The sequence below is a fragment of the Myotis brandtii genome, unplaced genomic scaffold (genome assembly GCF_000412655.1).
Source record: "Myotis brandtii unplaced genomic scaffold, ASM41265v1 scaffold132, whole genome shotgun sequence".
Lineage (NCBI taxonomy): Eukaryota > Metazoa > Chordata > Mammalia > Chiroptera > Vespertilionidae > Myotis > Myotis brandtii.
In genome coordinates, this window is record NW_005354673.1 from 3303655 (window position 1) to 3328579 (window position 24925).

The 24925-nt window shown below is 36.9% G+C and overlaps 1 protein-coding gene across 28 annotated transcripts in view; it reads right to left on the reverse strand.

Annotated features, from left to right (window-relative positions):
• The window catches only part of NRXN3 (neurexin 3), a 1562383-nt gene that overhangs the window by 947067 nt on the left and 590391 nt on the right, over positions 1 to 24925 (reverse strand). For 25 of the 28 annotated variants that reach the window (XR_001360906.1, XR_001360907.1, XR_001360904.1 and 22 more), the window contains one exon: positions 23622 to 23648. The exons of the other annotated variants lie outside the window; for them this stretch is intronic. Coding sequence is in view for 21 of the 25 variants with exons in the window: in XM_014534703.1 (XP_014390189.1) it covers positions 23622 to 23648 (27 nt within the window). In the remaining 4 variants the exon portion in view is untranslated. The remainder of the gene's footprint in view (positions 1 to 23621; positions 23649 to 24925) is intronic. 28 annotated transcript variants of the gene reach the window in all.

Here is a 24925-nt window from a genome sequence, read left to right on the forward strand (position 1 = left end):
AAGCAAGCCTCCCTGTTCGCGTCAGCTGCCTGGCTGCCGGCCGCCATCTTGGCTGGCAGTTAATTTGCATATTGCCCTGATTAGCCAATGGGAAGGGGAACGGAGGTACGGCTAATTACCATGTTTCTCTTTTATTAGATAGGATGTGCTCTTGAGTTCAATAGTGGCTAGACAGGTTATGAGCAAGAAGAAAGAGAAAATTCAGAAACAGTTTCAGCAGATCCAAACCAACCATCCCTCTTTGAGGGAAAGAACTCAGAAAGGAAGCTTTGCTCAGTGGAATGTGTAGACGGAAGCCTCCTCACCATGACCTGGCCACAGGGGTAGAACTGAAGGTCAACACTGCAAGGGACACACAGGCCCACCACTCAGAGGCCAGTTGCTATAGATTCCAGGAGATGGCACTAACTGACCTGTTTAATTTTCCTAAAATAATGGAACCTGTAGCTTTAACATTTTACAGTCTGGTTTTCCTCTCTTACCATGGCCCAGTCTTTCATTCCAACCTCTTACTACTAATGCTCAAGTAAAACAGTACACCATTCGGGGAAGGGGTTTGAAGGCAGAGGGACCTAGGTTTGAGTACTAAGTGAGCAATTTACATCCCCATCTCTTTCCTCTTTGTCTCACCTTGAACAAACTACTCAACCTCTTGAGGGCACTTAGGAGTATGTAAATTGAATCACATCACTCATCTACTTAAAACATCCCCAAAGCTTTCTGTTGCTTTTAACATTAGATGCAAACTCCTTGCCTTGACCTTCAAGACCCTGCTTTGCATGTGTCTCTTTTCTTACCAGACCCCACACACACCCCTTCATTCTCCAGCCACACGCAATTTCTTTCTACCCTGCAGACAGACACTTACTATGTCCCCACCTTCATATTGGCCAACCCTCTGCCTGAATGGCTTCTCCCTGCATCTCCACAAGGTGGCTTCCGTTCTTCATTCAGGTCTCAGCTCAATGGCCCCTCCTGGAGAGGCCTTCCTGACCACCTTCCTATCCCCACTCACAGAATGCTGGTGCCTTCTTCATATCATAGTCCAAGACAAATTATGTTGCTTATTTTTTGACTTGCTAAATGCCTGTCTCCTATCTCTAAAATATAATCTGCCTTGCCCTAGCCGGTTTGGCTCAGTGGATAGAGCATCGGCCTGCAGACCTAAGGGTCCCGGATTCAATTCTCATCAAGGGTACTTACTCTGGTTGCAGGCTTCTCCCCAGTTTGGGCCCTGGTTGGGGAGCATGCAGGAGGCAATCACTTGATGTGTTTCACTCACATATATATTTCTCTCTGTCTTTCCCTCTCGCTTCCACTCTCTCTAAAAATCAATGGAAAAATATCCTCAGCTGAGGATTTAAAAAAATTAAATATAAGCTGTATTGTTCAAAGGTTCATTATCAGAATTACTGGATAAATGTTATTGATACATTTGATTCCTCACCTCAAAAAGGTATAATACCTCTTTGGCAGGACTGTTGAGAGGACTAAATGAGAAAAGGAACATAAATTGTTGACCAAGTGCCAGGGACACAGTTAAGTCTTTAAAAGTTTGATTTTTTTTTTCAGATGTAGAATGTCACATCCTACAATTCCAGCCACCTAAAATAACTTTCCTCTACCCTGACAGGTCAAGCTATTAAAATCTTTTTAAATGTTCTCTCTAAGTATATGTCTCTAAGTTTTTCTGACCCAAGATTCCCTCTTCTGACCAATTTGCTTTGATACTTTTCTTATTAAACTAATCTAGGAAAAGCAGCCAGTGATACTGATAAGAATACTAAGTTTTCTCTGATCCCAATACTTCATATATTATTTAAAGGACAACTGAGATCCATTAGTTTTCAAAAATTGGAGGAAGATGTCCAAGGAGATGCCTTTTGCTTACAGTAGTGCCTGCCTTCGATCTGGGTGTTTTCATGCATTCATCTTCCCATTCTCCTTTTTCCCAACTAAGAAGCAAGCTGGTATGACCCACTATTGTACATCAAGGCACAGAGAGGACTTGTCCAAAGCAAATAGCAAGAGGAAACAAAGACTAAGCAACAGCCTTATTTCTAGCTAGCCTAGTTACAAAGTGTAATTCCACGAGCCAACATATAATCTGTTGGTAGTTTAATTATGGAATACCTGAATGCTATATAATTACAGCTGTTTTTCATGAATGGCTGCCTCCTTGCAAAGTAAAACATCCAGCTACATAGTAACACCTGGAATCTGGAAGGATCACTAATTTATAGCAAGAATAACTAAACAGAGCAGCTGATTGTGTCAGTGCCTTGTGTGGACTTTCTTAAAGTAGCCATTATTAACAATTTGACAGATATCATTATAAGCATCCAGAAAACTTAATAATAATTTTTGACCCAGATTACAATGCTGTCTCCTTTAAGTTAGAAACAATTTTCTAAAACATATATTTTTAAAGACTTTCTCATTTCAAGGCCAAAATAAGTAGAAAGCCATCTTGCAAAAAAAAAAGTTTGATCATGAACAAAGGCAAAGATTGAGATAGAACAATTTTACCTACTTCAACGAGGTTTTCACTATTTATAAGACAATCAAATGCAAAATGTAATGATAATTACATTATTTTCTACACACTATTACTAACACATTAGAAAAAGTGAATTGTGATGACACTGACATTCCTTTTCCTGTCAGGAAAAAAAGGAACACTGACATTCACTCATGAAAACACTACTAAAATTGTAAGTGAGTGAAAGTATTATTGCTCTCTCCATTTGCAGTGAGGATTGTGGCTTGCTTCATCAACTTTCTGGTACCTGCATGCTACAGTTTGGAAAGTCAAGCTGTATCACCAGCTATAGACACAAATGTAAGTCACATGGTCTTGGCCTGGCAAATGGTTTAGTGGAAAAATAATATATCTATTATCCTGTTCTATAAGACATATCAAGCCAGTTAGTCAATTATCAGTCTAGTCTATTCCCATGTCAGCCCAAGATATATTTCTCACTTTTTCATTGCATTAAAGTTCCCAAACTAGGAAATACTCTTCAATGTACGATTATAGTTGTAAGAATATGTGAAATGTTTTAAATATTTGCTAAGCATTTGACAATATTCAATAAAACTTCCATAGATGTCTAAAGCAACATCATTTCACTGTTATCAGATAATGAAGTTGAATGTGCCAGATAAAATGGAAACTCTGATGGATATGGCTCTAGGTGTGATTAAGATTCATATTTCAAAAATGTTCCCTTTATAACAGTTGCCTACTCCTAGGGAAGAGTTTCAGGATGCTTAAATGAATACATTACATCCTCTTAGAAAAAGGAAAAATATAAATGGAGCGAACCAAATACTATTTTATTGTTAAATAATTTCCTTTAATGCTTCCCGGCATGTGGTTTTATGCTAGATACACAGATGAAACACCAAGAAAAAGTGGATATATTAATCCTGATTTAAATCGATATTTTTTTAAATCCCTATAATACCTTGTTCTAAGATAAGGTAGAAAAAAACACCCTGTGTTACAAAAATATAATTTCTTACCTTCATTCTTCTTAACAACTAGCTTTTGGAAACCCTATATCATGTTAGCATAGATGTCACATTTTGGCTTCTACCTTCAATAAAATGTATTAATTCAGAACCAAACACAGAATATATATAACTTTATGGTATCCATAGAGTGATTATATGAATCATATCAAGATATCAAACCAGTTTCCTTGATTATAAAAATAAAATTGTTTTAAGCATGTGACAAGTAACTTGCAAGAAATATTTTATTTTAATCAACTAAAACGGTAGGAGCAAGTCAGGCTTATATATTTTATAAAATACACACAATACACACAGGCATATCTTGGTCTAGTTACTGCATATATTTGAAAGCAGTTTTATTTTTTAAATAAATCCATAATATGTTCTTTCATTAATTCAGGCTGACTTTTCCCTCTGGCTACCTGGAGTTGTAGCAGCTTACTACTTATAGTATTTTAGTGTCCTCCAATATATATATATATTTGTTAATCCTCACCCTAGATTATTTTTCCATTGACTTTTAGGAAGAATGGAAGAGAGAGGGAATGATAGAGAGAAACATTGTGAGAAAAGCACATCTATTTGCCTCCTGCATGAGCCCTGAACAGGGCCCAGGTTGGGGAGGAGCCTGCAACCAAGGTACGTGCCCTTGACTGGAATCGAACCCAGGACCATCTGGTCCACAGACTGGCACTCTATTCACTGAGCCAAACTGGCTAGGGCACAATAATTCTTAACAGAACCAGAATTCCTTAGCATTCATCTGAAGCATTGTTCTCAAACACATTGCCTAGAAAACTAACCTGTCCTTCAAGGCAAGACACTCTAATTAACTTCCCTGAACTGGCCTTAATTCTGTTAGAGCAATTTCCTTCAATTCTACTTAATTGAGGCAAAGGACTTCATTTTGAGTCAAATTAAGTCAAGGCGTTTTATTTAGATACAAGCAATTCTCCATGGATAAGTGTTTTTGCAATCCCAAACAACAATGGATTTAAAATAGTTTTATGTCTAAAGCTTCATAAAATTACCATATAATACAGGACCAGATGTAATATTTTCTGTAAAAGAAATTGAATTGATTTTTTTTAGGATAGGGTTATTTTTTCCCCCCAAATCTACATACAGTATCTGATGAACTGGTGAGTTTGAAGCATCTAGGCATTTATATTGAAACTATTAACAGTTAAGCTGTTTTAGCCAATTTAGCCATCCACAGTCATGGACTATTGTGAAATCCTCTATGTTTCTCAAATGATCAGACCTATGGATCTGATACATAACTTTTGAACCCTAATAGTCTTACCTCTAATATACTAGTCTCATAATTTCTTTAAACATGGTTCAAATAGTTGTTTAACTATCCCTCATCAGAAACACTGGCTTGCTTTCACTTTAATAACAATGGATTAGAATCTGTGGAAATTATATTTTTACATTAAACTGTTGTCTAGATGCATGGGAAATGTCATCAAAATCCAAAGAAGAGATTGAGTCCTGGTCACTGTGGCTCAGTTTGTTGTAGTGTCATCTTGTATACCAAAAGTTGGCGAGTTCAGTCCTGCTCAGAGCATTGAACCACGTTGCTGGTTCAGTCCTTGCTTGGGGCACGTGCAGGAGGCAACCATCGATGTTTCTCTCTCTCTCCCTTCCTATAAAATAATGTATCATCCATTCATTATTTTTTTAAAAAAACGTTTTTAAAAAATTCCAAAGAATAGATTGAAAAATAAACTTTTGGGCAGAGAACTTGAGTTAAAAATATAATTTCTGCCTAATTAAATATCAAATAGCAGCGTTTTACCTTTGCTATAGATGCCAAAAGATTTGCCATTTTCAATGCTATGTTTCATGCATAGTCATAAAATTAGTTTATCATAAAAGCTCTAAAATACAATTTGGAATGATTTCTCTTGCTGAATTGCTGCCCCTCCCCTTTGGTCACTTTGTATTATTAAAGCTATAAAATCTACAAATACTCGTAGGACGCTTGCACTAAATGGAGTACCCGCAAATAGCAGGCTTTGCCTTACATTATCCTTGTCAAAACTCATGTGAAACAGGAGGAGCAGTGCCAAATAGAATACTGGTTATTTGTGCAAAATAGAATATCCGATTTAACCCTATAGACAATTCTGCGTGGTATTATTTCTGTTTCTATCTCTCTCCCTCTCCCTTTCTCTCTGAAATAAATAAAAATATATTTAAAAAATAAAGTTGTACTTCCTCCAACCTCTAAGCATTTATTTTACTCTGTTTACTTTTACTTGTTGCATTAGGCATTATCTGATACACATATGCATTTATATGTTCACAAACATCTCACATGGGATGCCAGCCTCATAAGGATAGGGACAGCCTTGAATTCATTCAGCATTGCCTTAGGATAAGGACACATTTGTAATAACTTAATCAATAAAGGAAAAAAACTAAAACAAATTTAAAAAAAAGAATAACACCAGAAGAATCTACATAAAATGGCAGAAGTGGAGGAAAGGTGGAGCCTCCTGTCTCTCTAGGGACAGACCACAGGGAGGGGGGAAGACCTGTTTGGGGAAGCACATTCATCAATCTTTTGGAAAAACTTGTAATAGTTCTGTGTCAGATTGTATAGAATCAATGATGCATTTCCTTCTAAGAAATGTCTAAATAGTAGAAAATGTGTCAGAAGTGTAATGATGATCTATGAAGTGTAATTATGAATGAATAGTTTTTCAAGCTTCCATTGGTCTTATAATTTGGAATCTTAGGTAGTGTAGTCTACTTTCAAAACATAATTTCTACAAGTACACCTCTCTTCTGGTCCTAGCCCAGGAATCAGGAAACTATGGTTCTTTTGGGCCAACTCTGGCCTGCTTCTTGTTTTAGTAAATGAAGTTGTGCTGGAACTCAGCCTTCCCCATAAGTTTACATATTGACTATGGCTGCTTTGTATTAATACAATAGCAGAATTGAACTGTGACAGAGAATTTAGTTGTTGTGACAGAAATTATATGGCTCACAAGTCTAAAATATTTACTATCTGGACCTTTATAGAAACCACCAAGTCTCCAAGTCTTAATGGAAATACTCAATGATGGCGTTTACTCAATGTCGATGACTTTCATTTATGAGATAAATATTTAAGTAAGGGCTTCATTGTTTTCAGTCGAAGCAACATTCTCTCTAAAAGAGAGTCTGTTTGAAAGATAACCTGACTCCAAGCATATAACTTGTCATCAATAGAATTACTCACTGGTAGCACTTGGATCAATTATAATTAAACCATAAATTAAATGTTGATTTAGAAGGGAAAACTAAACCAACATGTAATCACATAAAAAGGTGATAAAATCCTCATCAATACACACTTGCCTGCAGGTAAGTGTGACATAAGCCATCAATCTGAATGAGAGTCCAAGTGAACTAGTTCTTTGTACAAAACAAGCTGAATGTAAGCACTCTAGAGGAGAATAATATGTGCCTTCAACTGTGGTGACAATAAAATCAGACACAAGTAAATATGTTGTTACCAAGAACAAAGTATACTTACACTACAAGGAAATGCTCTTCCATACATACAAATACTACGGGAAATCTAGCTAAGATCCCTGAAGGGATGTTGTCAATTTCCCCTGACATTATTTTGAGTAAGAGCTGGCCATGAGGCTGAGACAGCCAAATAGCTCAACATGTCAGCTCCCACTGCAGTGCCGCAAATCACAACAAAGGCAGGGACAAGACAAACCAGTAATGGCTGCTCAATGGAAGCCTACATAAATTATTCTTTTCAGCAAGACATTGAAAAGTGGATTGGCCTGGCAGCCCTTAGGAATGACAGTCATTATAGCCACTGCAAGTGTTTAATTTTCACTTATTAGCTTGAAACCAATTTGCTCTTGTTCTGTTCAAAGATCCTATGGAATTTGTTGGAAAAGACAGAGGTTTTCCTTTTAAATATTCTAATGGGACCCAACTGTTTTCCCATCATCCATTGACTTTGAAGGGTATTCATTTGATTCATCTTTAGATGAGTAAGTGTGAATAGAGAATAACGAATCAGAAACCAAGATGCTGGACAGTGTTGTTCTAAAGATGTTGAATGGTCAATTATTCCTGGAATGTTCTTTTATTTCCCCTCTTAGTTAGTCTAAGGGATTTCTTCAGCAATGGTACATCAGTGCAATAATATCCAAATTCTGTTTTCTAGTTGCTGATGAGCCACTAGATAAATCGATGGTAATTCAGACTCTTGAAGGCTGAGGTTCAGTAAATCAGACTGGAACTTTGACCTTCCATTTACAATGGGGCACCCAGAGAAGATTATCCCTGGGAAAGGGAAGTGAAGATATCCATGGCATAGGTACATGTGACTATTGATCACTTCCACTCAGGGCTAACTGATTTCACTGGCAAAATTATACCACGCATCGACTTCAGTCCCGTAAATATCGACTTCCAAAAGTAAAGCATGTTTCCACTGGCCAAGACAATGTGATGGATTATTGTATGCCATTGTGCAAACCTTTACAGAAAGGATAGTTCAGAGGATTCATAATTTATTTTTGGCCCCAAAGAATGACTTCCATAAGCAGTAACACATTTATAAAATGCAGCATTAAAAGTCTACCAAAATTAAGAACTGTCAACCAAGTTGCATGTAAAAGCCATAGTATGTTTTAGTAAATATATGGTGGACAAAGATGCCACAAAACAAAACAAAATAAAAAAACCTTCTTTCTAGTAGTTAAAGGGTCCTCATCTGTAAAATTCAGATATTTCCTACTTCCAGGGCCAACTTCATAGGCATACAATCACCACAGTCACACAGAGCCCTGCGTGTTTGGGATTCAATGCTTTGCAGTCTTTGTCTTAAAATTCACAAGAATATTGTCTTTGAATCTGTGTTTTATAAGTGAAGTTCAATGGGAGCCTTGGCTCATAAGTGATCTTGCCTCCACTCCTTTTCCCTCCATCAGTTCAGCAGCTGCTGCTATGCAGTCATGGGTGCCAGGGCAGGTCTGCACTCACCCCATGAGTATCTTCATGCTTGAGGGAGCACATCAGATAGCAAAAAGAACAACATAAAAGAACAGCATGATGGTTCGATGTGAAAGAGAAAGACAGTAAAATAGAGGAAAAAAGCTTTTTTCCTGCTTTCTGAACAAAGGGCTTGCATTTTCACTGTTTACTCAGGCCCACAAATCATGTAAATAGTCCTGCCTATTGCATATCATTGTTTTGGGGATATATACTGTCTCTCCCTCTCCTTTCCACTCTCTCTAAAAATCAATGGAAAAATATCCTCAGGTGAGGATTAAAAATATATATATACATAAATATACATATATATATATATATGAAAATATTACTGTGCACAAAAATAAATGCTCATTAACTGTTGGCCCATTTGTGTTTTGTTTTTGTTGTTGTTTCTTCTGCATATATTTCATCATGGGCAAACCCATAAGTTCCTGTCACTTATACCACTCAACTGTACAGGGAACAGTTTCACCCCCCTGGATTTAAACTGAACCCTGGGCCCCAGTGATTTGGTAGATGAAGATCCTCACTCTTAATAATATGGTCTTACTTGGAATGAATCAAATAGTTCTACATTAATTTCACACACAATTCTAAACCAGCTGCCACAAAACTCCTCCGTTAAAATCCTAGAAGTTATCTTGGGTATACTCAGCTTCTTCAAACACTGACTGCTGTCCTGTCTCCTGTGAAGAATTTTACAGAAGAAGCAATTCCCTTTGACAAATTGGAAAGGTTAGATGAGTACCCAGGAAGCCGGGGGAAACTGATGTTTCTACTGTTACAAGTGCAAATGATCAACGAGCAATTCAAGCTATGTGACACATGGGCCCTAAGAGTGTCTATGGGTTTTGATGCCTGTTTAAAAATGCAGGAATGGAAATCACATAGTTGTGAGCTAGGCTTCCATTCAGATTTTTCTTCTTCATCCAATTCTGTCATAGCTATTACTACTAATAATGAAGGCTAAGAGAAATTGCCAGAGGACCGCGAGCTGATGAGTAGCAGAGCAGGTCTAACTGAACCTAAGACTTCTGTCCCTTCCACCTGCAGTGCTGCTACTTGTGTTGCTAGTTTGGTTTTGTGTTTCTGCTCCGAGTCATCTTCCTCATACTCTTTAGGACTATGTGAAGTTTCAGAGGCCAAATAAAAATAATACAGGAATGGGCATAGATGTCTATCTAGGGGCAGAGGGTGAGGCATAAAACCTGCATAAAACTCACATACAGAACATTACCACACAAAAGTAATCTGCGCCTTAAGTGTCTCTCAGAACCACTACATTCAGGTTAAAGAAGGATCAGACTGCTTTCAAATCCCATTTCCTCATCTTAAATATTAGCCTTCTAATGCAGTACTATTTAGTAAGGGCTTCTAAAAACATATTTCTTTTTAGGAGTCAGACAAATGTCCATATTGTGGAAATCTATGCATTTTCATCTGATCTTCTGACATCTCCCCTTTGTAAATATGGAATAAGTTTCCTCTCACTAAGAAATTTGTATTCATTCATGCAGATTTCTCCGGTGGAACAAAGTTTCCAGTTATTAAATTTAATAATTATTGCCCAGCTAGTGTGGCTCAGTGGTTGAGCGTCTACCCATGAACCAAGAGGTCACAGGTTTGATTCCTGGTCAGGGTACATGCCCAGGTTGCAGGCTCAATCCCCAGTAGGGGGCACACAGGAAGCAGCCAATCTCATCAATGTTTCTATCTCTCTATCCCTCTCCCTTCCTCTCTCTCTAAAAATCAATAAAAATTATAAAAATATTTATTTTATAAAAATAAAAATAGTTTTAAAAAATAAAACATATAATTATTAATTAACTCAATCAATGTGCATTAATGTGGGAAAATACAATGATGGCTGGACATATAAGGGATCAGTCCAGAGACTGGTTCAGGTGATACATATGTGAGCAAATAGAACCACACAAATGGGATGAGCGTTCTGAAAGATGCACATTCAACTATGAGAACTTAGAGATGGACAAACCTAGACTTGCCTGGGGTAGAAGAGAAGGTTTCACATGAATGCTGACTCCTGAGCTGTCATGAAAGATGAGTAGTAGTTGGCTAGGCAGATACAGGAAGAAAGGGTGCACAGAAGCATGGACTCAGGAGCAGAGGTATGAGAGGGCCTGGGGAGTTGGGGTAACCACAACTGTTTGCTACAACTACAGCACTAGAGTATAATGGGAAGAGACAAAAGACTGAGAATACCAGCATCCCCAGGGAAAGGCCAGCAAGGCACTTGGGCACATGAAGGATGACTCAATGATGATCAGCTATGATATTCTACTACCACCCTCTTTTTAGCATTGGTCTCTATGCCAGTATGACAATTCCTAACTCATCCTCTCTCCATGCATCTCTCAATGCCAAGTACCTTTCAGTCACAGAACTAAATAGTGCCTTAGGGATTAGTGATGAACAAGAATGGGACACTAATATTCCTACAGAGCTGAGCTGAGGAAGCCTCGCTCTGGAAAGGTTAAGGTTACCCAATCTAAAGAAATAGGATTGATTAGTGACCAGAAGTAGCCCTGTTGGTGGAGACCATTAGCACTTTTCTGGGAGTAGTGAACTGGGTCCCCTGAACATTAACACTCCAGCATTTGAGCAGAAGAGGAAATATGTGCTGTGGTGTGGAGCAGGGGCTTTGGGACCAAACACACTGAACCTGAGGCTGGGCAAAGTACTTAGCATCATTAAGTCTCATTTCTAAAATGAGGATAATAACACCTACCTATTGTATAAATTGTGGTGATGGTTAAACAAATTGTGCAAACTGCTCACCCCAAGGGCCTGGCAAACAGAAAACAATCAGTCTTTGCTATTATTTTTGCTATCATTAGAAACCATATGAGAAGTTGATGTACTTAAGTAATAGCAAAGGTTTTCAAATTATGAATGTCCTGTGTATGAACTTACTTAGCAGCATCCATTTTTGCTGTGATGAAGCAGAAAAAGGGTCCAGGAAAAATTTGGGGAGGGGAAAGAATGGGGTAGTGTCTTTACTTAGCGTTCAATGTTTATGCCTTTGAAATGTTAAATGATATTCTCACTCTATTTTCTATGGGTATGTAGGGGTATGGATAAGTCAGTCATGAATAGGTACTCGGGCACTTTCCTAGTCATCAGGGTCATAAAATGTTTAGCATTTCTGACAATAAGTAAGGTATTTTTTAATTAGTTCCTTTATCAAAAGGGAGTTTGTTTGTAAATAACAATAAGTGAACAAACAGTGTAATATTCCAACTACTGACAAGTACACAATGTGAGTTTAATTTCTTTGTTTTTATGTGTTGTTGCTTTTTAGAGAGAGAGAGGAATGGAGAGAGAGAGAGAGAGAGAGAGAGAGAGAGAGAGAGAAGATAAACATCAACCAGTTGCCTCCTGCTCTCACCCTGACGTGGACCGAACCTCAACATGGAAATGTGCCCTAACCGAGAATTGAACTGGCAACTTCTTGGTGCATGGGACAGTGCTGGGACTGAGCCACAGTGGCCAGGGCATATGAGTTTCAACTATTAATTGTTCTCATGAAATGATGATAATCCTTCTCTAACCATCCTAGTTCAATGGCTTCATCATATGGTCTTTATCTGTCTTCCTTTGTGATCTCTTTTTTTCTGTAAGATCAGAAGATACAGGATTTTTCTACAGTAATTAAACTCATTATGCTTAGGCCACTCCAGTACTAGTAGTTATCTGTGCCCTTTCTCTCGCCTTTGCCTATCTCACACACATTTGTCATCACCATCTGCTGCTTCTGCTCCTTCCGTACCTGCTGTCTCTGCTGCTCACGCCATCCCTCTCCTGTGGGCACCCTCATCTGGGTCAGGGGGTGGCTCCTTCCCTGTAGGTTCTGGGGAGGGAAGGAAGGAAAGGGATTCCTGACACGCTGTCACAGAAAAATCACTCATAGGAAGGAAACTGGCCGTCCTCTCTCCACTTTTAGTGTTTCTAATTTTCTCACTTTTTTATTACCTCTCAAGCAGAGGAGCACCCTCAGTTTATTTCTTGAGATTTTACACTGCCCACACTTCGAGAGAACACCAATGTCATTTCTCTGTCATCTCTCAGATTTCAGAACTAAGTTTCTTTCTGTTTATATTGCTGCTGACCCCACACCCATGGATTTAGGTCATAATATCCTTTTTTATTTGGTACCTTTTAAATTAATTCTGATGAAAAAAAATGTCTTGTGTCATCATTTGAAGATGGCTGTATTTAGGTGACAAGGAGTGCTTATTTGATTGAGAATCATACAATGAAATTCATGAAGACTCCTGCCTGCCACTCATCATTATGCAATGCACTTGGCTTCCACAAGCCTTGGTTTCCCCCTTTTTAGTGTGTTGATGTTTTAAAATGTGCTTCCCTGGGCCTAATTGGGGGATCCTGAGCTCATAACCTTTCAAAGACTTTGCTTCAGGGGATGTGATCTCTTTTATATTTTGCGTCTTTTGGAACACATATGCCTTGTAACATTTTTTACTGCAATATAATTTGAGCCATTCAGGAAGGTGGACATTCATTATTATAACTAAATGCCACACCTCTTGCTTCCATCTCCTGAAAGCATCTCTTGCTTCCCATTCCCGAAGCAGGGCCCTTCCCGGAGCCACTGGGAACGCTGATGCTGACAAAGGGTTGACCTAAGGCCTGGGTGTGACAGAATAATTTTTTGTATACAGATTTTATATAATCAGATTTATTCTGAAACAACGTCATTTTTAGAAGGGAAATGTATCCATCCCTCTTAAGGTTCATTTCCCTGACTTCTAATAAATTGATTCAGAAAGCTTTAGGATTTCAGTCACTTAATAGAACAATCATAAAATTACCCCATTTCTTTTAGAAGCAACATCCTCTGGTCTCTACATTTTCTTCTGAACATTGATTCTAAAATTGAGAAAAACTATATTTTTTGAGATGCTCTGAATCAGTATGGAAACTTGCACTTTGTGAGTAATTGTTCCAGAAATCTAGAATTTCGCATTAAAATCTTCTCTTCTATGACAGGTGGATGAAACCTGCTGATATATATATATATGGCATAATGAAAAGAAAGTATATCCATTGATGCATTTATCTTGTCAGCAAACAGAAATGGAGTGTTTGGGTTGATAATGTTACTTGCATAAAGTGGTCCTTCCTAATTCTCAAAATATAAACTCTGCCTAATAACTAATACTAATTGAACGCTTCACCTTGCAAATCTTACTGTGGTAATTAAGACAAAAAATGGATTGAAGTAAAACAGAGACACCATTTCTATACAAAATTACAGCTGTTGCAGAGAGAACTGGAACACGGCCTGTGGCTCCAGGCAGGGGGTGAGGGGATGAGGGCAAGTCAAATAAGAAAAAGAGAAATCAGGGAAAAGACCTGGTAAGCAGATCAGTGTTCAGAGCCTCATACATACATTGTGAAAAAAAGAAACCTTATGTTGAATTGAATGTTGGAATGAACCACCCCTGAACAAAATCTATACGGGACTCATCTGGATTTTAGAAATGATGCATGCATCTGAGATCCAACTTCTATAAAAGAAACAGAAAATGGGGAAAATGAGGCAGGGGATACCCAATGAGGATTTATACTGCATTTCCCTTGGAAATACATTGTATAAACCCCTAAAAATGCCCAGCCAGTGTGGCTCAATGGTTGAGGATAGATCTATGAACCAGAAGATCCTGGTTTGATCCTGGATCGGTCCCCAGTAGGGGGCATGCAGGAGGCAGCCAATCAATGATTCTTTCTCATCATTGATGTTTCTATCTCTGTCTCCCTCTCCCTTTCTCTCTAAAATCAATAAAAAATATACATATTTTTAAAAATCCCTTAAACTGATGTCAACACCTAGAACCCAGTTAACCCTCAGTAAATGTTTTTGGAATGAATGCATGAAGAATGAGGAATACTGACAACATGTATATTTACTGATACGCATTCATCTTCCCTCATAAAACTTTCTGATTTTAACCAAAACTTGACCAAACAGACTTCATGAAAAACCTTTGTTTGTATAAGATCCCTCATTTTACAGAGAAAGTAATTCTTTCATATTATTAGGGATAAGAGAATAAATCTACTCTTCAGTTAATGTTCCTCCTTTTAGAATGACAACAAGACAAAAAAGTTGTAATTTATATTTTAGGGGCTTGTACCTCTTGGGTTGATTATAAGAGTATTAGCATAAATAATAAATTAAGGTGGAGGAATGGGTACATTTCATTAATGCATTGATTTCATTATTTATTTATTGAGCATATACAGTGGGGCCTTGACTTAGGAGTGTCCCTACTAACGAGTTTTTTGAGATACGAGCCGTCTCTTGGCTGATTTTTTGCTTTGAGTTGTGAGCTAAAATTCGGGTTACGAGCCAGCTTCAGATACCCCACCGCTAGTTAGCGCAGCGAAAGTCACAGTGAATGCCACAACATCAGCCCAGCATCATGTGTCTCACTCGTTCACTTTTGATTTGACATACGAGTAATTTGAGTTACGAGCTCCGTCACGGAACGAATTAAACTTGTAAGTCAAGGCCCCACTGTACTATATCCAAGGCAGTTTCAGGTCATAAAAATCATGCAGTGGCAGACATAACATAAAAATTTTAGGCTGTGCTGACATAAGACACCACTATGTGTGTGCATAGATTGACAGGCTATATAAGTAGGAATAATAAGTATAGTGGCTTGACTGTGATTTGCAAACAGTTCTAGGAATCTATATATTGCCTCTTTACCTGGTACTTCACAATAGATCATGCATCCATTGGCAACGTGTTTGCCTATTTTTACTGTGTTCAGACACATTTTACTCTTTTATTTAGCAGTCTTTCCTGGCATTCAATAACTCTGTTAACTGTGCTTATATCTATATTATTTGTGAGGTCTTGTATCTTTAACCTCAGTCCATTTTCTCCTTCCTCTCTGCTATTTCCTCTGCTCTTCCTCCCATGAGAAGAAACATGCTGTCTTTTGGAAGCTGCTTATTTATAATTTAATACTTCAATCTTATGTCTCATCTACAATTTAATTGGGTACTTAATCCCAATCCCTCTATCCTTTCTAAAATCTAGATTAATTATAAATGTTAAAGTACCTTTCTGGGTGAACTTTTCCATGACAGCAGCTCACTGTACACAAGAGAAGCAAACTAAAAGGTGATACATTTGCATTCTAAAGCCCAAGACATTTTGAAATCACAGAAAGAGTGGCCTTACCTAAAGTGACTGAAGGAAAATTTTCTCCTGTTAGCCTCTCTTTTAACCAGTTCTCAAAGGACATTCTCTGAAATTGAGATGAATGGTACTGTAGTTCTAACTTCTGAATGGTCCCTAATTTTCCACTTCTCTTGGCATCACATATGGATCTGATAAAGACTAAGCCACAAGCCTTTGTATGCCATATCTATAATTTCAATTACCCAAAGGTCCAGGTATAAATTTCTTAACATATTTACTCATCATGCTATGCTTCAACAAACTCACTGAAACCAAGGTACAAGATCTCATAAGAAGAGAATTACTCTTTTATCCTCCTTTTTCACCACAGTCTGCATGAATTTGATGATTTTTAAAACCATGCAGGAATTTGTCAAGGAAGCTGAATAGACAGTAATGTTCTCTCCCCAAAGTCTACACCCTTGCCACAAAAACTCTTATTTTTCTGACTCTATTATATTTTAGTTCCTGTTTAGAGTATGCAAAGTTGATATCAGAGGATATTAAAGTCACCAATATGATATTATATAATCATATTTGTGCATTTAAAAAAATATTTTCATTTTAGAACACTAGTAAACTTTTATTAAAATGATATCAGGGTTCCTAACACAAACACAGAGGAACTCATGAAATCAAAATACTTTTATGAGTTTTGCCATTCTTTTTTGTTTGTTTTGCTTTGTTTTAATCCTGACCCAAGGATATTTTTCCACTGATTTTTAGAGAGAGGGGAAGTGAGGGGGAGAGACACAAAGAGAGAAACAGGCCCCTGCAACTGAGATACATGCCCTTGACCGGAATCGAACCCAGGATCCTTCAGTCAAAGAGCCAACACTCTATCCACTGGCCAGGACATGACTTCTGTGTTATAACATCAGTATGTATTTATCATAATGTTCTGGGAGGGGGGGAAATCCAAACATTACCCAATGATGGTCTTATCAATAGTCTTATTGATAATGTTATTGATGCAGAGCCAATGCAACCCTGATGACCTTGAAAAGAGTTTATCATTGCTCTGAGTAGGTGGCCAGAGAAACTGAGGATGCTCATTTCATAGCCATCTATTAAACTGTCAGGTATGGTTCAGGATTATATAGCCATCCATTCTTGAACAGTTCTCAAAAGGTCCTCTTTTTTGGTTGCAATATGATGACAGTGTTGACCGTCACCATCATCATCACTACCACACATCCACACATTTAGCATTCGTTATGGTCTAGGTTCTATTCTTACTCAAAGAGGTAAATACAATAATCATGCCCATTTACAGCTGAGGAAACTGAAAGTTGAATTGTCCAAGAACACATAGTACATTAGTGGTATTAGAAAAAGATGAACCCAGGCTACTTGGCTCAAGAAACAGGGATATAGGAGGATGATCACACAAATATACTATAATATATTGTCAATTTTCTATTACACTCATGTTTAATAAAAAGGATTTACATATAAAATGCCACTATAGTAGACTTCTAGTAAAATATTTCTGGTATAAGTGGTCACTGAAGTTTTGAATGACAATAGTTCCTACTTATATTTAAAGAAGTGAAGGGGTTGAAGAAAAACATCTATGGGTGACATTGGGCTCTCGTTTGAATTTGTGAAGCAACATTTTGAAGAGCTTTTTGAGAAAATAAGTAAAAAGTTTGATAATACAACATATTTGGCTAGGATGAGGAAAAGCAAACATTCATATGTTTCTGGTAGAAATTGAAATCTGCACAGCCTCTTTGGAGTGCAATTTGGTAATACTTATCAATATTTGTGATAAATTTATCTGTTGACCTAGCAATTTCACTTTTAAGGATTTATCTAATAGGTAATTCTGTACATACATGCGAAGACTAATGAAGAAAAATATATATTTTCTTAGTTTTAGTAGTAGTTAAAAGCTGAGAGAAATATAACTTTATGTTAGTAGTGTGCTGATTTAATCAAATATGATATCTTCATAAAATGCAATATTATGTAGCCACTAAAAAGAATAAAGTAGACCTTTATATTCTTCATGAAATAGCCCTTAAGACATTTTAAGTAAAAATAAATAAATAAAAAAGATTCAGAAAAATGTGTTAACATTGTGTCAAGAAGTAGAGGAAGAAAAAGGGGGATATGGTAATAACTATATGTTGTATACTCATAGAAGAATATTTTAAAAATCATAAGTTTGGTTGCCTCCAAAAAAAAAATTTAGGGACTGGGATTAGGAATAAAAGGGAGAATTTTTACAAGTTTGCCTTTGGTTCCATGTATAATTTTTAACTACTTAAAAATAAAATCATTCTGAATTAATATTTATTTAGAAGAAACTAATATAATATTATATACCAACTATACATGCATACATACATACATAAGAGTTTACTAGGAAGCATTGTATTATACTCAAATCTGGTTATTATTGATACTATCAATAAACTTACATTTGAGGTGTTTTATACATTACAAGAAATATAAAGCTTTCCAAAGAGAAGTAAAATTATGTATTACCTTTTTGAAATCAGGTTTTAAGAGCTAAAGTGGAACATAATCATTTAGTGTTGAAATAGAAAGTCTCAGGTGTGATGTTGGTAGTTTGTAGGTAACAATTTTCCATCTCCAATTGTTTAACAATTTTCTATCTCCAATAAAACTCTACTAAGAGAAGTTACATGGCTGACACTTATTCAAATCTTGGAATGGATACCAAAGAAGGTTCTATAATTTCCTTCCCAGAAGAGTTTTAATATAGAAGAAGTCAACTTCCCTGATTGATCTGAGGTGTTTCTGTGTTTAAGGACAATTCATCTCTGGGATTTCTAGGTAAACCAAAACTAAAGAGAAAGTCACATATTCTGGTATCATAGAGATGGATGATGGAGAAAAAGACAAAGAAGAAACCAAAATTCTAGTGTAGTAAGTAAACTGCAGTTCATCAAGCTATTCCTAAATTCAACAAGAACCCCCCACCCCATGATGCTGACTTTGCCAAAACACTGGAAATTGAGCATGCTAAGAAACTAAAGAAAGAAAAGCTAAGGTAAAACTAGATACTAGGTAAACAAGTGCAAGAGAAGGATTATTTAGTACATACAGGTAGTCTTGAGAGGTATGATGTGAGAAATCATATTATTTGATGTTAGTTTCATATAGCTCATATTATTATGTGTCTCTAAAGTGATTCAAAGATAATAGAGTCTATAGGAAGTGGACAAGATTACCAAAGCTGTTTTCAGACACAAATGACTACATGGTGGCACTTGAGAATGTTAAGTGTTAAGGTCAGTATTTTATTTTATTTTTGTATGACACTCTATTTCCTTTCTCCTCTATGTCTAAGAAGAAAAAACAAAGAACCTTGTCACAGATAAATTAGGAAGGCTTCAAGTTCAAAGTAATTAAGGATGTTCTACATATCCCTAAAATAGTTGGAAATAAACACAAACTCACAATTTCCATGTGATATATACACCCTGTTTTTTTTTGTTTTGTTTTTGTAAGATTGAGAAAATGGCCATACACGGAGGAATTAATCATTGAGAGTATGGAAAGATTGTGAAAAAAGGGGAAATTGATATTCATTAATATGTGTTCATTATATTCATTCATGCTATACTCATTTAAGTAATATGAGTTCACTGTACTCATTCAAACCATACTTTACACAGCTTGAAAGGGATAGAATAAAGTAGGGGCTAGAAAATCACGGGGCAGGGTCACAGTCAGACAAGGGAAGAGAAAACAAACCATTTTACAGACTTTCACTTATGCAAACACCCATGAGACCAACAAGAAGTTCATACCTGTTTTCAGAATTGCATGCCTCCTAGGGTACTGCCCGCCTCAGAACCAAAGGAACAGGTGACATCCTCCAGAAACTCTCCAGAAAGCAGCCCTGTTTTCTTTAGCAGTGTCCCAGGTCTCCCTGGAGTTCAATCACCATGGTGACTGCCAACTCTGCTGCTCTCTTGCCATTTAAAAGTTCTAAGCTGGAAATTTCCTATTACACATTTCTAAATATTCTTACCAGAGGAATCAAATCCAACAACATCCCTGATTCAACCAAAGACCTCAATTTGCACACTTCTAATATATGTTTGGTGTTAGTAGCCAGAGAAGAATATATAGTGTGGTATGCCTGGAGGATTTGGTAAGCAGCGGTAGTGAGATTTGGAATGAATAATAATAAGTATATCATAGATATTATGGAGAAAGACAAAGTATGGGGAAAAAAGAAGGGAGAAAGCCAAGAAGCTGATTAGAAAAGTGTTTCTGCTGCTTGGAAAGCCTTAGTGGGCACATAGCTGGGCCGTAGTCACAGACAGGGCCAGCCCACAAAGTCAACGGAGGAGGCTTTTGTCTCAAGGCTGCTGCCCTCTGTCATGGCCAATTGCTTACTCTTCATTCTATAACATCATCCTTCTTTCCCATGCTCTTCTCTCCATTAAAAAAGACTGGCACACAAACTCTTGAAACACAGCCATTTCCATGAACAAACAGCATTTTGCAGCAGATAAACAGGGGAAAAACAGATGATGTCATTCAGTGTTTTACCTGACTTTCTGGAGGACAGGCATTCAAAAAAAATTACTGGAAAAGTTCATGAACCTATATTCAAACTTGGTTAAAGCTTAATTCAGTATGTCCCTTCCAGGGAAAAAGCAGCTCTGCTGTAAAACGTGAGCTATAACACCCTGTGACTTCTAATAAAAGGACAACTGGAGACAAAGTCGAGGGTAAGAGAAAATCCTCTCCCACTCAAATTTAGGCTGTGAAGCGATCTTATTTCTTGAACTCTCACAATAAAACATGGCATACGAGGAATGGTCTGCATACCTCTTATAAACAACTTGAGATTCTGTAACAGGTTGAACTATGAATTCTAATGAGTCCATGAGAAGAGAATTAAGAGTTCTAATCACCTGTACCTGTTTTCTCTTATAATTTAGTTGCATAGTTCTCTCAAACTTTTCCACTCAAGTGCAAATAATGGCAGGGATACACAATAAAAAGAATATCTGAATTTTTACATTTCCTCTTAAAATACAAATTAAATGAGATTCATGCTTATTTGCATTCTTCTGTATACTATGTCACTTTGGTTTCAATTCAAGTTTTCAGTCCAAATCAACAATTAAAATTGACTTCAAGAACATGTATCCTTTACTTTGTGACTCTACAATATGACCCTGGTTATATGTACATACCTCAACATTAAAGGTCTTACATTAGTTTAAAGGACTCATGTCTCATTTTGTTTCATTTCTATTCAACCACTCAAACAGTGGACACTATGGATTCGTTCCCTGATGCTTTCAGAAACAGAAACATTCCTAAGAATGTTAAAGGTTTATAATTAGAATTCAATATTGATTTTCAAAGTCCAATCTCAGCTCTTTACCTAAATATTGCATTAACATCAGTTATACTCTTTCTACACTGTCATCAAAGTTGGGAATACATCTTTGCTGACATAGTTCCTCCCAGGGCTGCCTTTGGTGGCTCTGAATAGAAAATTCAGGTCCAGATGCTGGTATCTGTGTTCTAGAGAAGAATCACTATCTCCCCAGGAGAAAGAACACTGGAACTTGTCTAATGATGATTTCCATGGCTGATCTGATGGAATCTGTAGAATAATTGCAAGATAAAGTGTGGCTAAAGCACAAAACCAAGACCTAATATCCTGATCAAATAACTCCCTCAGTTGTCTATTCTGCATATAAGTCTCTGAAGCCAGATGTCAGATTCAACATTGGATGGGTTTATTTTACCTTCATGCTCCCCTCCCAGCTTATTTCCTTCTGGAAACTAATGCAAAAGGAAAAGAGAACGCTTGCTGTAGATATGCTATAGTTTTTAAGAAGCCAGACACAAATGACTACATATTATAATATTCCATTTATATGAAGTGTTTAGAAAAGGCAAATTTATAAATACAAAAGCAGTTCTATAATTGTCAAAGGCTAAGGGTAGAAGTAGGGATTAGCTTCAAATTGACTTAAGGGAGATTTGAGGGGAACTATAAAAATGTTCTAAAAATGCTATCATGGTGATGTTGGACAACTCTATAAATGTAATAAAAGTCATTGAATTGTAGGTTTGTAATTGATGAATTTTATGGTATGAAAATCATACCTCAATAAAGCTGCTTTAAGAAAGAGAAAATTCTCCAAAAGTCTTTGGAGAAAAAGAATGTTTCAATTAGGCTTTTAATGATCTAAATACCATGAAGAATGTCTGGCTAATTAGAAATATTTTAAAAACAGCAAAAAAGGGCATTGATTAATTTAACTGAAAGTGACAGCAAAACAAGCATAAAGCACTCGGCTTTAGGAAGTGTTTGCTTACCTAGATTCTTTTTTACATTTCTTCATTTTTGTTAATTTATATGGAACATTTGCAAAAGAAAAAAAGTGGATATGGATTTATTACTTTGTCATCCTGAAAATACATCTCCCAAGAAAGGTTAAACTAGTTAGCACTTGTAAAATATTTCATTCGATGGAATATACAAGTAAATGAAATGTAGAAGTTGAGTTATTTCCTTTACTGAGTTTTTTCCTTATAGAAAGACCCAAGCACAGAAAGAAGCAAACAATGTAGAGATGATGCTGAGACTTATGTGTGGTAAATTCTCAACCAATCCAATTTTCTCCTCCTGGGACAACAGGAAGACTACATTTCCCAGCTTCCTTTGCATTTAGGAAGAAGTCATGTCTGACAAATAAAATATGTGCAGAACTGATGTACTTCACTTCTAGGTAAGGCAATATGACATACTGCATAACCATCGAAGATCACTCTTCCCTATGGATGCAACTGGAAGTAAAGATCTCCAACGTGGTGGGCCCAGGTCATAAAAGAATTATTTCTTTGAAGAAAGCTGACCAGAAGACCTCCCCAATTTGCATTGGACTTTGCCTGAATAAGAAATAAACGTTCTTTTGTTGAACCATTGAAATTTTGGGATGTTTGTTACAGCTCATCACTCTAATTACCCTAGTTAGTAAGTTATTTAACTACTGTAACTAATATGTTATAGGACTCAAAGCATATTCATTTCTTCCTTTTATCATCTAGGCCTATCCTTTCCCTCGTACTCATCTTTCTCTTTCTCTTCCTATTCCCCTACTTCATTGACTCCAGTTACTGTTCATTTCTAGGCAGAGGCAGAAATGCATGAACAGTATTCAGCCTTCACTATATCATGACCCTTTTTCAAGAACTGAACTGTTTGAATGGGATAAAGTAAAAATAATAGGCTGCAATTCTTCATTCTGAAGAGCCAGAATGTGTCTCAAGCCTTCAGTTAAAATGTTGCATTATCACTCAGAACTATGTTTTTCCCATCCTCCTATAGAGCAGACACAAAACCTAAAGTAAAACAAACAAACAAACAAAAACCCTACAGTGATAAATGCCAGAAAAGAAATGTCAGAGTTGGCAGCCACCTTCTGGGTCATGAACTTTGCTTTTATTTTCTGAAGCTTTTTGTAGTGGAGAAGTGCATTCTGGTTGCTCTAAGGCTTTTTGTATGACCCCCACACACACACTCCAGGGTTTTTTCTCCCTGAACAACAAATTACCATTTCAATTCTTTTTCAAGTTATTTCATTATCAGGTGCCCTTTCCTCCTTTTCTGCATATAGAGCAAATGCAAGGAAAGAAGACAGGACCTGACCCAATTCAGAAACCACACCCACGGCCCTTGCCATCACCCCAGTTCCCCCCATTCCATAGCCAAAAAATAAAATAATTCAAATAAAAAACAGCTCATAAAACAGTAAACAAAATAAAGTCAGTTTTTCTTTGCTTTTTTAAAGAACAAAATGAAACTTGAGGGAAAACTTACTGGAGTTACAGTTTATCCTGATACAGTCTAGATGGGGAAAAATAAATGAAAGATGAAATTGCATCCTTCAAGGTAACAGCTGCAGACATCCAAAAACAATCAGTCCACCCTTCCGGGGACAGACACACGCAAGAAATGTGGCCATTTTATATAAATACAGTATGCACAAGTTTAAGGGTGGGTGTATATGTACAGTATATTATTTAGTAAAGTTGGATACATATATATATACACACACACACATATATATATACACATATGTATAGAGATATATACTGGTATACATATATATCCACAATAGACATCGAGTATGTGTTTCCCCCCAATCCTATTCTTTTATTAAGATAAAGTATTTTAAACCTGGACTTTAAAATATTAATTTTGTTAAACTTGGAAAATTACTCAAAAATTTCCCCACCAAATGCAGGCTATATGCTATGTCCATCTACAATTGATTTTTTAAAAATTTATCTAAAAAGTAGCATCAACACAATTTTTGTATTAGTATTCCAAAGATATATTGCCAATCTGACACTTTGTATCATTTTTAAAAATCAGTCCATGAAGTTTCTCAGTGCAGTATTTAACCCTTTCTCTTTTTCTAAAAGCAAATTCCCTCCACCCTCTCCTTAGGTCAGGCCCCAAATGCTACAAAATTTTTCAAAGGCAGACTTGCCAATACCCTTAGAGTTAAGGAAAGGGTTAACACCACCTGGTCATTTCCTGTCATAAAATGGCCACTTGCAAACCACTAACCGCACAAACACCCATCCCAGATTTTAGAGAAGTGGGTTGGGTATAGGGGAAAATGAGCTGAATGATGTTATCACAATTGACTGCTCTGGTTTCAAAGGTTCCCAGACCAACCCACTCATGAAGCCTATCTCTGTCTTCCTGCCCGAATGCTCAGACTGAATCAAGTGCCTACAGCATTCAAGGAGAAGGCAAGACAGGTACATGGGGAGGAGGCCTTGGACACCTTTGACATTCTACCTATTTCACTCTGTGATTCTGTATCTTAAAGAGAGAAAAGTCTTTGCTTTTATGTTTGTTTGTGTTTTTTTTAATGGGAAATCCAGTGGGGAAAGGAGTGGCTAATTTTGCATTGCTGGTAATCAGACAAGGTCTTCCATACCAGAGTTCAGAGAATCTATCCTTTTATTAATATATGTTTAGAGTCATGGACTCACAGCATCAGAGGTCTTGAGTGGAGTCAATGGATATTAGCAGGGGACCGGGCAGGATTGTTACAGAAATATCTCAGGTTAATTGTTACCAAGCTGCCCAGCTGAAACTAAGTTTGG